Source organism: Triturus cristatus, chromosome 4_2, assembly GCF_964204655.1.
Source record: "Triturus cristatus chromosome 4_2, aTriCri1.1, whole genome shotgun sequence".
In the NCBI taxonomy this organism is placed as follows: Eukaryota; Metazoa; Chordata; class Amphibia; order Caudata; family Salamandridae; genus Triturus; species Triturus cristatus.
Window position 1 is genome coordinate 182,756,117 of NC_140586.1, and position 16,040 is coordinate 182,772,156.

General features: G+C 45.7%; 1 protein-coding gene across 6 annotated transcripts in view; it reads left to right on the plus strand.

The window, feature by feature from the left end:
- The window catches only part of WBP11 (WW domain binding protein 11), a 105,842-nt gene extending 94,228 nt beyond the window's left edge, over positions 1-11,614 (plus strand). For all 6 annotated transcript variants that reach the window (XM_085601025.1, XM_085601023.1, XM_085601024.1 and 3 more), the window contains 4 exons: positions 7,375-7,476; positions 8,746-9,114; positions 9,641-9,823; positions 10,635-11,614. In XM_085601025.1, the coding sequence (XP_085457151.1) occupies positions 7,375-7,476; positions 8,746-9,114; positions 9,641-9,823; positions 10,635-11,089 (1,109 nt within the window). In that variant the 3' untranslated portion in view covers positions 11,090-11,614. The remainder of the gene's footprint in view (positions 1-7,374; positions 7,477-8,745; positions 9,115-9,640; positions 9,824-10,634) is intronic.
- The last annotated feature ends 4,426 nt before the right edge of the window (positions 11,615-16,040 follow it).

Here is a 16,040-nt window from a genome sequence, read left to right on the forward strand (position 1 = left end):
TTGCACACCATGCCTCCTCAGTTTTGACCCAGCCACATGCAAATCAGTCTTGAACCTGCTCCTATCCGAACAGTCCAGCCCGAACAGCCAGGTATGGTCTTGTTTTGCTTGCGTTCCAATCCAGGGAGGACCGGGCATGGCAGTTACGGATGGACTGTTCCTGTTGGAGCAGATCGAGGCTGTTTTCCATATGGCTGGGTCCAAACTGAGGCAGCAAGTTGTGCACAATATCGATTGACTGGGATGTGGCCAGAGTAATTTCGAGTAGCTGAAATTAATTCATGTATTCCATTCATCACTTTTTTGTATGCTTCACCTTATTATACTGAAGTATACAAAAAGTGAATGATGGAATGCTGAATTATTCTCAGCCAGTGGTAATTACTCCAGCCACATCCCAGCCCATCATTATTTTGCACACCATGCCACCCAAGTTTGGACCCAGTAATATGCAAATCATTCTTGACGCTGCTCCAATGAGAACAGTCCAGCCCGAATTGCCAATCCAGGTCCTTCCTGAACCGGAACAGAAGCAACCCAGGACCATTTTCGCCATTGTTATGAGCTCATCAGCTGGATATAGCTTGGTTCCAGTGTCACAGTGTGCACGGGACCTACATCTGACCATACCGTCCCTCTTAGAGCAGTATACTAAAGTATACAAAAAGTGATGAATGGAATGCTTAAATTCAACTTGGCCATGGCTAATTACGCTGGCCCGCATCCCAGTCTATAATTACACCATGCCAACTCAGTTTGGACTCCGCTATATGCAAATCAGTCTTGACCCTGCTGCAATGGGCACCTACCCGAACTGGGTCTTCCACGTTGCTGCGAATGCACCCGCTGACCTCGGCTGCTGACCTACCATACTGTAAGTCTGGTGCGTCTTTTCTTGTCTCCCAAGCGCAGTCTCTTTACTAACCACACCATCCCATTCAAGGTGAGTGCAAGCTGCTCTTGGCCGCCTTTATTAAACTATCATTGCCTCCAACACGGGCCGACCGTCCCACTCCGATCACCTCTTTCCCACAGAGTGGCCCGAGGCTCAGGTCAACCGATCGGAATGGGGCACAGATGTACAGTGTAAGGTGGAGGCCGCAGTTGAAGAGCCGCTAGGCATTCGGCAGCCGGTGAGCCTAGTCGGCGCCTGGAAGCCCCCCGAGCAGGCTGCCGATATCACCGCAGCCACTCCCTGTGAAGTATGCCCTCACCAGTCCTCAGGTCACACAGCCTCAGTTAGCCTCACCCAGGCTGCTGCTGCTCAGGCAGCGCCGAGACAGGCCACACCGCCTGTACCAAGAGTCTCCTGCTGTGGGTGCGACGTCTTCCTCATGGGGCCACAATCACCCCAACGCAATCTGTTTGCGCCACACAGCAGTGGGTGGCAGGAGTTCTTCGGCCCGTCAAACGACATCACTTCACACAGGCGGCATCCCACACCCATTGCACAGCCAGCGATCAGGAAATGTCCCAATTTGGGCCCTGGGTCAAGCAAGTAAGTTCAGTGGTGCATTGACATGCGGCGGTGGCCCAGATTGTTACAAGGGCATCCGGATTAAAGCAGGATTATTTAGCAGGAGCTCCCTAAGGGCATGTCCAGGTGGCCATCTTGGCTAGCCGCGTCCCTCCAATCACAAACATTTTTTAGTTCTCGCCTGGGCCAGCGCATGCGTTGCTCTGCGAGAAATTTAGTGTGTGTGCTTTTAAAAGTCCAACCACCCGCTTTTGGCTGGCATAGAGCGTGCGGTTACGCGCACAATGACGAGCAGAGGTGCCATCTGGCTTTCCTCTCTCGTCATGGTGCGCGCACATCGCCCACCACTCGCCAGCCTGCTTTTGCCGTCACGCGCGCACCTCAATTAACTTTCGCGCATGTCTTCCACTCGCCATCCTGCTTTTGCCATTTGCCGTCGCGCGCGCACCTCAATTAACTTTCGCGCATGTCTTGGCCCCCACTCTGCTCCTCACTCCTTTTTGGCTTCACTCTGCCATCTGGCTTTCCTCGCGGCACCCCTCCCCCACCACAGAACGCGTCTTGCGGCCGCGCGTCTTGCTTTTGTTTACGTTTACTAAGAAACATACTATCCTCCCAACTCCGCATTTTGACTAGAGTACACGTGGACCTGTTTTTCCTTTATTTTTTCAACCAAGCACACCTTTTCTTGTGCACATGTGTCTTTATGCTCAACTTTGTCAGAGCATGGCACCAAGACTGGCCCGTGCGAGGAGGTCCTCTGTGCATGACTAGTTGAATTCTACGCTGAGATAGGGGGCTGTAGAAGCGGAAGTAATGTCAAGAAGTATTTATGCAGACAGCAGATGTTCACTTCAGCGGGTACACATGTGACTGGGCTGCATCACAGTACCTTTTTAAGGGAACCTTCGGAGGCGAGGTGTTTACTTGCTAATGATAACGTACCAAGCAGACGTATTCCTGCAAATGTTTGACTGCTGGCCACCATGCAGTATTTCACTTCCGTCTGCATACCGCGAATTAATGTGCAAACTGCAGTTTATTTTTTGTGATTTACTCTTAATCCATGTACACATTTACTACAAATCGCATTATGTATAGGAAAAGTCAATTGGCACAATACATGTTGCATTCGGACAGCACTATCAACTCTGCAGCAATATCAACTCTGCGCCTTATTAGCTTTAACTAAAACTGCCATGCAGGCTTTAGCTGCTCTCGAAATATTAACCCATTCAAAATCATTTGGTCGTATCCTTAATTTCCACAGGAATATTCCAACCGGTTTGGCATTAGTACCTAGCCGACTAAGGTTCATGCCATATGGATTGTCAGCTACATTTTGAAGGGTTCACGCTGACACTAATTGTTTCACGCAGTGAACGTGGTTTTCGAAAGAAGCATTTTGAGATACTCGGTTGCCTGGCCAAATTCACCACCACTGAGGCCAGTTCTACCTGTAAACACCAAGCTGTTGAATAAACATTTCATTGTGCTCAAATTAATTTGTTTTTGAAACTGGACCGAACGTTTTTGCGTTAGGTTGGTTCGCACTGAGTAAGGCTTTGGCGTACTATTTATTTACTTTTTAAGAATAAAAGCCTGCATTTTACATCCTATACTTGATGACTAGCGGGTAGAGAGTGGTTTAGTACCATTTATCAACGTGGTCCAACGCTTTCTGTTTTTTTCAAACCTTTTTTTTCTTTGTCACCAAAAAGTTGATTTATTTGCCATATTAGGCTGTCATAGGCGTGTGAACGTTAGGCTGCTACCTTAAGCACATCTGTTACTGAAATGCCCCCCCCCAATGTTTGTATGACCTGACTTGAGATTTATTTTAACATATTAAAATTCAGTGACCTACCTTTTCTCTTTTTAATCCCAAATAAAACAGCTGTATTTTATAGTGAGGTTTCACATTTTCCATTTTTTTCTCAATATATGTCCACATGTATAGTCAGACCAGAAGTTCAAATGTACTGTGTGTCCATGAAACTCTGCATTTTTGTATAAATAGTTTGCAGTACCAAGAATGTTCAAAATTGTGTTTCAGAAAAATGTTCAAAGCAGTAAAAATATTTAGTTTTGAGGTTTTGTATTATATTTTACGTTATTTGCCATTTTAGGAAGATACAATGAACTGAAAATGAGGCACATTTCAACCTACTGTGACTCTAGTCTGTTTAATCTTGAAAAAAAAGTATGACCCGGTAACCAAGCCTTCTCTTGCAAAACTTGATTTAGTAAAATTTTTAGTGTTTAAACACTTTTAAAACACGTGGACATTTCTAACCTTGCTGCGTTGTTTATATACTTGACTCGCTGTTAACATTTCTACAGCTGTAACTTTAAAGTCTATTTCACATGGTTGAGGGGCAATGACCCGCTCCGCCGTCCTGAATGAGACCTAGAGCTTGAGTATTGATGGACAGAGGGTTCACTGTTGGTTACATCTGCTATAATCTTCACACAAATTAGGAAGTCTGAGATCATGCGTTATGTTATTTAAGGGCAATTGGAGTATGTTTTGAAAATGAATAACGTTATGGGTAGTAAAGGGAAAAAAAAGAATCCAATATATTTACCCCTCAAAATATCTGTCCAGTAAGCAATATTACAATTGGCACCATCGTTTGAGTGTTGTTAGTTGTGATGGAACTAATTTGCAATGTTTGCATTTGAAAATATATATATTTGTTGCATAGTTTTTGAGTTTTTGGGGTAACAGAGGCATGTACTTGCCTCTAATTGTGAAAAGTCTCATTTTATATTATGATTGTGTATTTCAGCATTTAAGGCGACATAGTAGGGTTTCCCTTTCTATAAATACTTTACCCTTTTGTTAGTTAGCATCTGTATCCACTCATACATTGAACAGACAACTCACCAGCTTGATGTCTTGGGTCTGCTTCTGATAGTTGAAGACAAATCTTATATTGAAACTGGTAAAGTTAGGACACCCTTCGGAGGGCTAGCTGCATATTGTGGAATCTTTTAAATTTTAATTTCTTATGGCATGTCTGAAATCATAGTATAATTTAGCTTCATTTTATACATTGAATAAAATATCCTTGTAGTGCTTCTTCAATTGCATACGTCATCTAATATAACTACATATACTTGATTTTTGCTTTTGTTTTCTAAACCTGGTCTCTATCATAAGAATGGCTAGGCTATATGGAATACTCTGTTATTAATTAGTATAAGGACTACTTTCCCGACACGGTCTCATAACCTCTGATTCGGTTTTCAAACCTGGGCAAGATTTCTCTTTTGAAGCATTACATGTTCCACTATGTGGGCATAGCTGGTCTGTTGATCAATAGGGGAGCTAGGATTGCAAGTAAACACCATTTCAAAAGAAACCTTTAGTGTGAAGCTTCTGGTAATGTATGTTTACAATAACAAAACTACAGAGTGTGTAAGACTGCTTGCATTTACACGAGTTTAAGCTATTGGCAGCATTGTAAATGACAATGCCTTCTATTTATGTTTTTAAAACTAAAACAAAAATAAAAGGCATTGTTATTTGCAATGTCAATAGCTCAAACTCGCGTGAAAGCGAGACCTATTGCATTGCAAATGCTTGTTTAAAGATTGCACTAACTGCCAAAGGCCAGACTTGTTGGCTTTGCCAATTCTTGTTTAATTTGCCCATTTCCTAATATTTGTTTGCATCATCAGACCTTCCTACCATGACCATCTATTACTCTTGTGTACAGCTGTTTCCATTTAGTTTTTTCCTCAAGTCATTCTTCTACTTTACTATCCAGGGAGTTTTTCTCCCTCTCATATCAAATCAGTGATGTCTCGGCTTCCTCGAAATCTGTGCAGGAAAATCCCAATCAAAGAATTTTGAGTTATTAACTGGTAGTTCCATAGAAACGTGCTTGAAAACTTGAAGCTTTATTTCTAAGGATGGCTTTGGTTCACCACCAGTGGAGTCTTGTCTTTTAGAAATCAAATTTGATAGGACAAGCCAGTCCTAGTAACCTTGAAAACGTCTATTCCTTGCACTTTAATTCAGAATTGTATATCCGTAAAAGACGCACATTTATTGGCTACACTGTGTTTGCAAGTAAACAGCATAAATTACAAAGGCCATGTTATCGGAAGGGAAAGTTTAGTTCAGTCATAAGAAAAGCAAAGAACAAAGATGTATATTTCAATGAATATTCCTGCGCCTTATTCAGACAGAATATGAAGACATGCGGTGCATTTTTACAGTAACGCCTGTACTCCTGATATCCACTGCACTCTCGCTGCTCTCCAGTCACACCCACACCCACACCGCAATTGCACTGCACAGAACGGCGCATGCATTCTACAAAAGATTGAGCATGTTTCATCTTTTTAGAGGCACCAGAAAATAATTAACTATGGATTTTTTTTTTTTTTTAATTCTTCTTCTATGGAAACTAACATTCTTCCCCAGGTAACATAACACTACTGTACTTTAAAAAAGTGTAGTAATCTGATATGTTTTTGGTCTGGTTGTAAAGCAGCCTGTGGCCAACTACTGGTGCGCAAAGACATTGTCAATAAGTAGTAAGTAAAAGACAATGAGGGAGTGCATGAGCAACTCCTGGTGCTTTTTAGTGTGCAAAATGTTTCATTTAAAAAGTATTTCAACATTAAATGTATCTTCTGTCTTTTGGAACCCACTGATCTGACGGGTGCGGAGAGACTCTGGGCTACCCTGGGTGTAATGGTGGCGAAACGTGATATAGCGCAAATGTGGGGGTGGGCCCAACACCGATGTTGGCCACCTGGAAAAACAACTTAGACTGGTGTATGTTCAGGGAGAAAATGGTCTATGTGGCACGGGGGTGTCCTAAGAAGTGGTCCGCTGTGTGGTGTAAGTGGAATATCTTCTGGTGAGATATATGTGCAGCCCATGTGGCCCCCTCGGAGGATGAATCTTTGTCTTCCTGAAATCCACTCACATGTTCGATAAGGATCCATGCTATCTGTGATGCCCAAATGTATTTGCCATGTGAATCGATCTCAAGTAAGTGTTCTGCCGCATGTCAATGTTTGATATTTAAAAAAAAAAAAAAGTATCTTCTGTCATGGTACTCGAGTTAGTAACAATAATAACTTTCGCTGTGTGAGATTAAAAAGCATTTCGGCAGTTTTAACGCTTGTTGCAGTTCTGTCATTCCTGAAAGTTGGCGATTTTTGTGTTTGTGTGACGACTTGATAAACTAACACGCCTACAAGGAGCATAGTGACTACTCTTATTTCCTCTGATTTGTCAGATATCCCATAATGGTTGATATGTGGCTCAGTCCTGACAAATGCTAATTAGCCGTTGTGGTTAACTGTTGTATTGTTATCTATGGACTCCAGTTGATTTAAACAAATAACGTGGGGGGCTGCTCTGAGAAAGCATTACAAGGCTGGTAACAAGATCACAGAATTATAAATTTGGTGCAAAAACTCCTTGTTGTTTACAAAGGTGGAAGAGGCCATCCCGATATTGGGAGGTGGGGGTGGCGGGGGGGGGGGGGTTGCGGTAATTTCCTGAAATCCCTGAAAGATGCCAAGAGAGTCTATCTTGCCAGCTTTTAGAGAGGGCAATTATGTGCTTACAATCACAGTAGGAAAAGGATGGTACCCTGAGATATCTGAGCTGAACCTCAGTCTTCTATACAAATGTACCCTCCTGCTTATCCTTGAAAGAAGGTTCCCTGGATGCCATTCACATTCAACTCCTTTCTCCTAATAGACCTCATCTGGGGTCAGTTGCCCGAGGGTATTTGTGTATTTGGAATAGATATATACATGATTTATGCCATGCTACTTGGTGCCTTCAGTTGCGGCCTACAATACCTCCTTCAGTACTGGTTTTGATCAAGGTCTTACTCTGTGCTTTTTGTCATTCACACCAGGTCTTAGTGTTCGCTTCAATGAGTCTGCAGAGAAGTCTCAGAAGAAGAAAAAGAAAGCGAAAGAGCTAACCCCACTGCAGGCAATGATGCTGAGGATGGCAGGTAAGAAGGAAACTGCTGAAACATATTTGTGAACAGCTTCCCACCTCTCCTGACTCTTACATTTTGTTTTCAACTCCGATATATCTAGCCCCTGGCGCTCTCCTTCTCCTCTTCACCTCTCTCCCTCTTACCAGTCTCATCTGTCAGTTTTTCCATTTCTTCCACCCATCCCTATTTCCCTCCCTTTTCTATCTTTGCTCACCCTTCACCTCTCTCGCTCTTCCCTGCATTCCCACTCTTCATCTTTCCACTTGTCTCTTCCCATTTCTATCTTTTCCCTGCACTTTCTTCTCTCTCACTCTTTTGCAGCTCTTAACCCTTCTGTATCTTTTCAACAATGGTCCACTGTCACTTCTCCAACCTCTCTAGCATTTTCTACCATCCTTTCTTTTTCCTCTTTTCCTTTTCTCATTGTGTGTTGCCTGCTTCCTCTTACATCCTTCGTCTCATTTCTTTACCTCCCATTTTTATCTTTTGTCTCCACATTCTTGCTATCTACTTGCTCTTACCTCTGTCCCGCTATTCTATCCTGTACCTCTCACTTCTTCTCATTTTGTTTTCCTCTTTATTCTTTATTGTCTTTCTTTTTCATCAATCCCTGTCCCCTTTGATAGCTTCCTTCTAGTTCCCTACTTTCCTCAGCCCTGCGCCCCCTTCGCTGTGCCATCTAGCTCCCACCTCTGCACCATAGCCCTCTAACCAATTCCCGCTGTCCCTATCAGAGCCTTTCCTCTGCCATCCCCTTAATCTGTAATCTTCCTCTGCTTGTCTGCACACGCTTATTTCTCTTTTGCTTTGTCTCGGCATCTGTTGCCCTTGTTCCTTTTTAACTTCTCCTGCACCTTTCCCTTCTGTGTCTGCTCTCTCTGCCTTCCCGCCCCCATCTTTCCCAACAATTTGCCCTCGCGCATCCCCTGCTTCATATCTCCCTGTCTCCTTTCATTCCTTGTCCAGTTTCTCTGCCTGCCAATCCCCTTTCTCGAATCTCTCTTTGCCCCCTTGGATCCCTATCTCACGCATCCTTCGTTGCTCCATGAATTCTCATCTTGCCTCTCCCTCTTTGGTCTGTGATCCTCCTCCTTATGTACTCCTCTTTGCCCTCTTGTTCCCTCTCGATTATCTGCCTTGGTCGCCTTGTTCCCCCTTTCATGTGCCTCACTTGCCTCCTGGGTACCCCGTACCGCTTTGTCCCTTGGATTCCTCTTGTGTCTCACTCTTTGCCCTGTAAATCCCCGTCTCATGTTCCTTCCTCTCTAACCCTGTCTGCAGGACAGGAGCTCCAGGAAGAAGATGATGACCAGGACATGGATGAATATTCAGATGATGATGACGATGATGATTCTGATGACAGCGACGAGTCAGAGTCCGAAGAGGCCCCACGTCACATAGAGGAGACGCGTCCCCAGTCTGCCCCAGCAGCTGCTGCTACTCAGGCTCCAGCTACTACACAGACTCAAGCTACGGCTCCAGCTGCAACTCCTGCCCCAGCTGTAGCCACTACTCCACAAGCCCAGCATCCACACCCAGCACAGATGCAGATGCCACGATTGCATGCACCCCCACCATTGGGCATCCCACCAGCACCTCCTCTCCGTCCCCCAGGACCACCGAGCGGCCTTCCCCCTGGTCCTCCCCCAGGTAACAAAACAATGACGATGATGGTCTGCAATAGCTCAGTGTTTGAGTAGTGCTATGTGTACCTTTGTCGTGCGGTTGTGTGTCGACGTCCGTCTCTGGGGAGAGATCTCCATCTGTTGACGTAGCCCATGAGACAGGTCATTAACGTAGTGTCTCACCTCCTCGCTCTCTCCTCTAATCTCTGTCGCTGGCATAGTACCTCTCACGATCCCACCCATGATTAATTATCCTTTGCTTAAGCACTCTATCTCTTATCCCAGAACACACAAAATGTTTGGGCATTGGCTGCTGCTAACCAAGAAATTACGAACATTGGTCTGTGGCCCTTCGTTTTCTGTCTCCGAGTCCCAGGGTAGTGCTTTGTAGCCTCTGGATGCCTATCTCCAGAGACTACCTGTGGGACCCATAGCTGCTTGTCTATTGATCCTAGAAAGTAAACTTGCACTCCCTTACTGCTACCTCTCAGCCACTGCCCCCTGCCTTTCAGTGGCTCCTTTCTGCCTAATTTAGCATCTTTTCTCTTCAGGTGCTCCTCCGTTTCTTAGACCTCCGGGAATACCTGGACTACGCGGACCTCCACCACGACTGTTGCCACCAGGGCCACCTCCGGGCCGGCCCCCTGGACCACCTCCTGGACCACCTCCAGGCCTACCGCCAGGGCCTCCTCCAAGGGGACCTCCACCTCGACTGCCACCTCCTGCACCTCCAGGTATAGTTTTTGCTTTTTACATAGTGCTTTACAATGTATTTCTTGTATTTGTTAGAACTTTGAATTACTGTATACACTCATTATACAGGTTATCTGAGTCTATACAATCTGTATAACTAAAGTAAGGCCCTGCTGTAACCTACATAATCTGTGTAGCATGGGGACCTTGTAAGATCTATATATCCTGGAAGAAAACTCTTGCTCTTTGAAACTGTAAGCTGTCTGTAACAAGACACATGGTTTCTGTAAAATCTCTGAAGCACAGTTGTGTTGCCCAAGCTTCCGAGGTCGATGTAGCCTGAAGCAAAACTATTCCTGTCCAATACTTGAACCTGGCAGATCTCTGAAAGCTGAGAGCTAGCTGTGCCACCTATTCAAGAATATTGTGTATTAAACGTTTGAAAGTTCTCTGTCTGAACCCGCAAGATGTCTATAAGCTGTTGGATAACTATGATCTCTGTAACTTGAGGTATAATTTGCTGCTTGAGCTGTTAGGATTTCTGTAACCCTTTAGGTAGCCCTGCTAAGCTAGTCTCTGAGATCTTTATAGCATCCGTTCTGTCTTTAGCTGTTAAAGACGTAAATGATCTGTGTAACCTGAGGAAAAGTTCTGCTGTTAACACCTAAACTGGTTAGGTCTATGTAACCTGAAGAATTGCTCTATTGTGTGTGGCCTAACCCCGGAAGCGTGCAATCTTAAGTAACAGGCGCTCCCAGATGACTGCCCATAACTGTGAAGTGTGTGCATTGGTTTCTGCATTGTGTTTTAGACTCTTGTTTTTTCTCTCCCTCACCTATTACCCACTTGCAGGTATTCCTCCACCTCGTCCAGGCATGATGCGGCCTCCATTGGCTCCCCCACTTGGTCCTGGTCCTCCAGGGCTCTTCCCTAACCCAGCCTTGCCCACCCCTGGGGTTGCTACTTCAAGCGTGCTGAGTGCTCCACCTAGCTTGATCCAGCGCCCCAGTAAGGAAGATGGTGGAAGCACAGGGACCAGTGCTGTGAGCAGCAGCGCCACCATCGAAAAGCAGGCCACTGCCACCATCAGCGCCAAGCCCCAGATCAACAATCCCAAGGCCGAAGTCACTCGCTTTGTTCCCACTGCTCTGCGGGTTCGGCGAGAGAACAAGGGTATCACTCCACAGAAGAAGCCAGAAGAGCCTGTAGCTCCTGCACCCAAGGCTGTTCCCAAGGCTGGAACCCCCATGCCCACGAAGGACGACATGTATGAAGCTTTCATGAAAGAAATGGAGAACCTGCTGTGAGATTGTGTGGGCTCGCCAGTTGTCATATTGGCTTCTACAGGAATGGGCTGTTATGCAACATGCTGGCCATCTCTAGAGCCTCCAGGCCAGAGTGGCGTGGCTTCCTCACAGAATAACGAAATGGTGTGGACCTTGCCATGTGTGGTATCCTCCCTGTTTTTACATAAACTGGCTGCGTGAATTCGCTGGCATCCATCTCTGATTCCTTTCAGCACAATTAGTTTCACCAATGTTTAGTGCTGTCTGATAGGACTGATGCATAAGGGTGCTTGCGCTCCACAGGCCTTCTCCTGTGACCGTATTATCTCATGCAAATTTGAGAGTCTTGAAGTGTTAGGGAGTTTTTAGGTTTTTTACATTGTTTGCCCCCCCCCCCCCCCTCTCTTTTTGTAAATATATTTCTAACCCTGTTTTTAGTTACCATCCCCATAAAATGGCTGTGGAGTAATTCATCCATTCCTCTGCCTCGTTACTATGGTATGCCTAATTCTTCCCAATGTAATAAATGTTTGACACTTGTCATCACTTATTCTAATTTTGTGCTTTGTGTGGGTTTGGCAGATAAATTTGTATAGCCCTCGTTCTTGCTGCTACCTTGGCAAATGTGCAAGTTTTCTTTGGTAAAAGCTCCCCCTTTTGCAGATGGGATCTGGCAAACGGTTGATGCAGTTCCCGTGAACGGCCAGTCTTTGTCCTTTCCATCATACACTTTCATCGAGATGTTGATTTGATGAGTTTGTCTTAACGATTGGTTGCTCATCTGCAGAGTTTTAAGTTCACCACTTTGAATTATTCTGGTTTGCTATTGTCATGGACTCAAGAAGTTCCTCTTTATGAAAACAGATTTCACTCTTCCACCCCACTGTGATTTCTCAGCTTTTATTGGGGCATGTCTTTCTCCCCCTTTCCCTTTTGCATACTTCTGCTCCTCCTCCCTCGACCACAACCTGCATATCATCTGCCTGCCTGCTTCTATCCCCTTGTGAATTGTCCTTGCTGAATCTAGTGCTGCCAGTACCAGGTCCAGCTTCCTTCAAGGTTAACTGATTGTCACTTTGATCTCTTCTTGCAACTGATTTGCTGGGTATTGGATCATAGAGTTAAGTTGTTTATGGGTTAGGCTTACGAGTCTCTGGTTTAGGTAAAGTCATGGCACCTCAAGAACGACAGAGCTGTTCCAGCGACTGTCACCGATCTTGGTCCGCAGATTGTGCTTTTTGTGAATGTAGGAAGCAGGCTCTGGATACCTTACCAAAGTAAGGTATAGTGTGCACAGAGTCAAGTGGATCCCCAGAGATCTAGTGGAGGATAAAGTAGATAGTACCTTACTCTCAGTTTAGTGGTAGCTGGGCTGAGCAGTTAGGCTTATCAAAGGGCTCTGTTAAGCATTTATTGTACACTCTCAGACGAGTAATGATCGCATACAATCAAAGACTGAATCCGGACCAGTTGTTTGTATAAAAAGTTGTTACTTTGTTATTTTGTTGTAGAACCAAGAATCACTTAGTGCAGTTAAGTTTTTCAGTGTTGCAAAAGAAGGAATACTTTTCAAGAATGTAGGATTTATTACAATGCACGTTCCATCCCTAAACATGCCCTTGAAATATGGGCCTTGTTAGACTCTGAGAAACCTGACATCTTCTTTGTCACAGAGACGTGGCTCCATGAGTCCTCCCTCCCTGACATTGCAACCGCCCTCCCCCCTGACTACCAACTGACTAGACTGGACAGATGCATCAAGAGAGGAGGTATTCTAGCAATAGCCTTCTGAGCTAACTCTAAACTCAGTATAATCGATATCCTCCTCTCGGATTGGGGAGAACTTTGCATTTTCAAACTGAACTGCCTTACCAAGGGGTCCTGGAGAGGTGCCTTACTCTACCGCCCTCCGAGCAATAAAGCCCACTTTTTAAGTCACTTGATAGAGACCATCGCGCCCCGTGTCCTGGCCGCTGACAACTTTCTCTTATCAGAAGATTTTAATCACCATGCCGAACTCCTATCCGATACCCACACCAATACTCTCATCTCAAATTTAAGTACTCTGGGTCCCAACCAGCTGATAGTGGGACCCACACACTCTACCTTTTATTTACCAACTCGTCCTATATCAAGGTCGAGCCCCCAATTACAGTTCTTTGGTCTGACCACCATATATGAAAATTTTATATTTAGGTAACCCTGACCCCAAAAAATCCACACATAGAACCTACACTGAGTAGGTCATGGGACAAAGTTAATTTGGCCACTTTTTCTCACAATTTTACCCCCCTCCTCCCCCCTCCCCCCCCTATAGCTTAGCTGACAATACCAACGCGGCAGCGGAGTCTTTCGAGGCAGCAAACAGTCGGACCTTAGACAGAATAGCACCCCAAAAAAAAAGTTGATCGCCACCACAAATTATCACCTTGGTTCACTGCCGACCATAAATCTGATAAACTAGCCACCAGGAAGGCAGAACGCAGGTGGAGACACTCAAAAAGCACTGCCGATAGACAGACTTACAAATCCACCCTCAGGCACTTTCTCGATCATATAGCCAAGGCCAAAAAAATCCTACCTCGGGGACAGAATCAAACAGGCTTCCAATTCCCACAAAGAACTGTATAAAATATTGAAAGAATTTACTAGCCCATGTTCCTGCCAGCCTACGCAACCCATATCGCAAAAGTGGGTGGATACTTTGTCCATTTTTTGTGTGGACAAAATCAACAACATCCACAGTCATTTCCACCACTCAGGTGACAACAAACAACATCAGGGGCCTGACAATAAAACCCTCCGATTTGCACCTCCTTCAACGAATTCACTGAACTCACCCATGAGGATGTCAGAATCACTCTTGGCAAGGTCAAATCCGGATCCCCCACTGACCCCGTATCCTCGCATACTCTGTCTAAAATTGGGCCCGCCCTTCTTCCTGGCCTAACCAAGCTCTTCAACCTATCAGTGAGAAGTTGACCTGGCATATGCTGGTCACTTATGCACCAGTCCAATTCGACTCTTATGGTAGATAGGTTTAAGACAACCTTTTAAAGAAAGCTATCCTAGGGGTAGCTGTGGAGAGCAGTCTTCAGGCTCAGTCTCAGAGGAATGTAAAGCAGCTTGTTTTACCTTATAATCTCTTGAATTACTAAATGAAAGGACACCACACAGGTATATATAAAAAATATATATGTATTTATTTCTAACACACACTACTAATCTCTTTATGAGATTAGCGGATCCCAATAGACTTCAATGGAGCAAGTCGCGTTGGAATTTTAAAGTTTTAGGATACTTCGGGAGAGTCTACAAGCAAGTCACTTACAGGGTAAGTAGTTCTAGAGCCAACACACACAAGAGCACCGTAGTGCACGAGTTACCTCACCCAGGGAAGCCGGGTGCATAGGTGTCTTTTGGTGTCGGGTCGCGGTGTCGTTTTCAATGTGAGTCAAAGAAGACTTGCTGCTTGTGAAGACAGGAGAAGTGTCCGGTAGAATCCAAAGATGGATTCAGAAGAATGAAGACCTGAAAGCAGAGGAGACAGTGTTCAAAGTCACTTGCCAGTGACTCGGGCCCAGGAAGATGGATGCCCGCAGTCGTCTGGTGATTTCAGGTGATCACAGGTGTCTTGACTCTTCAGCCACAAGGTCCAGGAGGCGTCGATGACGACCAGGAGCTGGATTCGGCATGTCCCACGAAGTCTGCAGCTTATGGAGGTGTCGGCAACCGGATTGAAGCCAACCACCCTTGGCAACAGCAAGTCTTGTGGAAAGTGAAGAAAGTCAGCGGTGCAGACCAGCAAGGTCTGAAGGACTCACCCAGCAAGGGTAAGTCAAGGCAGGCAGGCCTGGAGCAACAAGGGGAGCCCTTTGGTTCTGTAGAAAAGTCTTCAGGGGACCCACTAGCCAACGGGCAAGGGATCGCGAAGACACCTTGGGAGGATTCACTTCACAGGAGCCCACGGTCACTCGGGACGAGGTAGGCCTCTGATCTTCGGTGCCAATCCTTCTGGAGGCCTGGACCACACGTGGTCCAATGCACAAGTTCGTAGAACGTCGTGAAGGGATTGCACTCGACAATAGTGCACGGTACCCAGGTATTGCGGTTCGTCGTTACTCGTGGGGTCCACTTGCCTCCGCTTCGCTGGGGACTCACGATGGCCTTGGAGAAGTCCGGAAATCCACTTCCGGGGCTGCAGGGACTTCTGACTCTGGCAGGAGTGGGAAAGTTTGCGACCGTTGATTCAAAGTTTTGGTGCCTGCCAAGCAGGGGAGTCACTCCTTGACTCCAAGGGAGATTCTTCAGTCTTCCAAAGGTAGTGGAACATCGAAGGTCCAGGATTCTTCTTCAGAGCGTCGTCCAGGGATATCTAGTTTGCAATGGCAAGTGTTCCCTAACTTTATACTAAAAGGAAGGGAGTGACTAGCTCTATGACCACTCCTATGGGAGGGTCAGGGGAGTGGGTGGCTACACCCACTTCCCTTTGTCCAGTTTTGCGCCAGAGCAGGGGCAGGTAGCCCCTGAACCGGTTTGAGCTGGCATATGCACAAAGGAGCCTACTGCTCCCCCAGTGCAGGACTTCAAAGCACTCTAGGAGTGCACCCACCCAGCCCCAATACACTAAATCCTGTCTGGAAGGTGGTTACACCTCCCTGTGACAGGATGCCTATTGTTGGGTCTCCTCCACTGCGAATTTCGGTCAGCAGCAGGAGGGCAGACCAGTGTCTGTGCTGGTGGCATCCATTTTGTGATGCCAAGGCTCTTTCAGGATTCTACCGTGTTTCCACAGTAGGTACTTGTCTACCCCTCTAGAAGGGTGGGATCATACTCCCACACCAGTTACTGGGGTATGATTCCAAAGCGTTTGACACCAAAAACGACATGTTTTGATGCAGCCATCACAGAGTTAGCATTTACCGCAAGGTTATAATGCACTTAAGAGTATATGGCTTAACCGCATCCACAA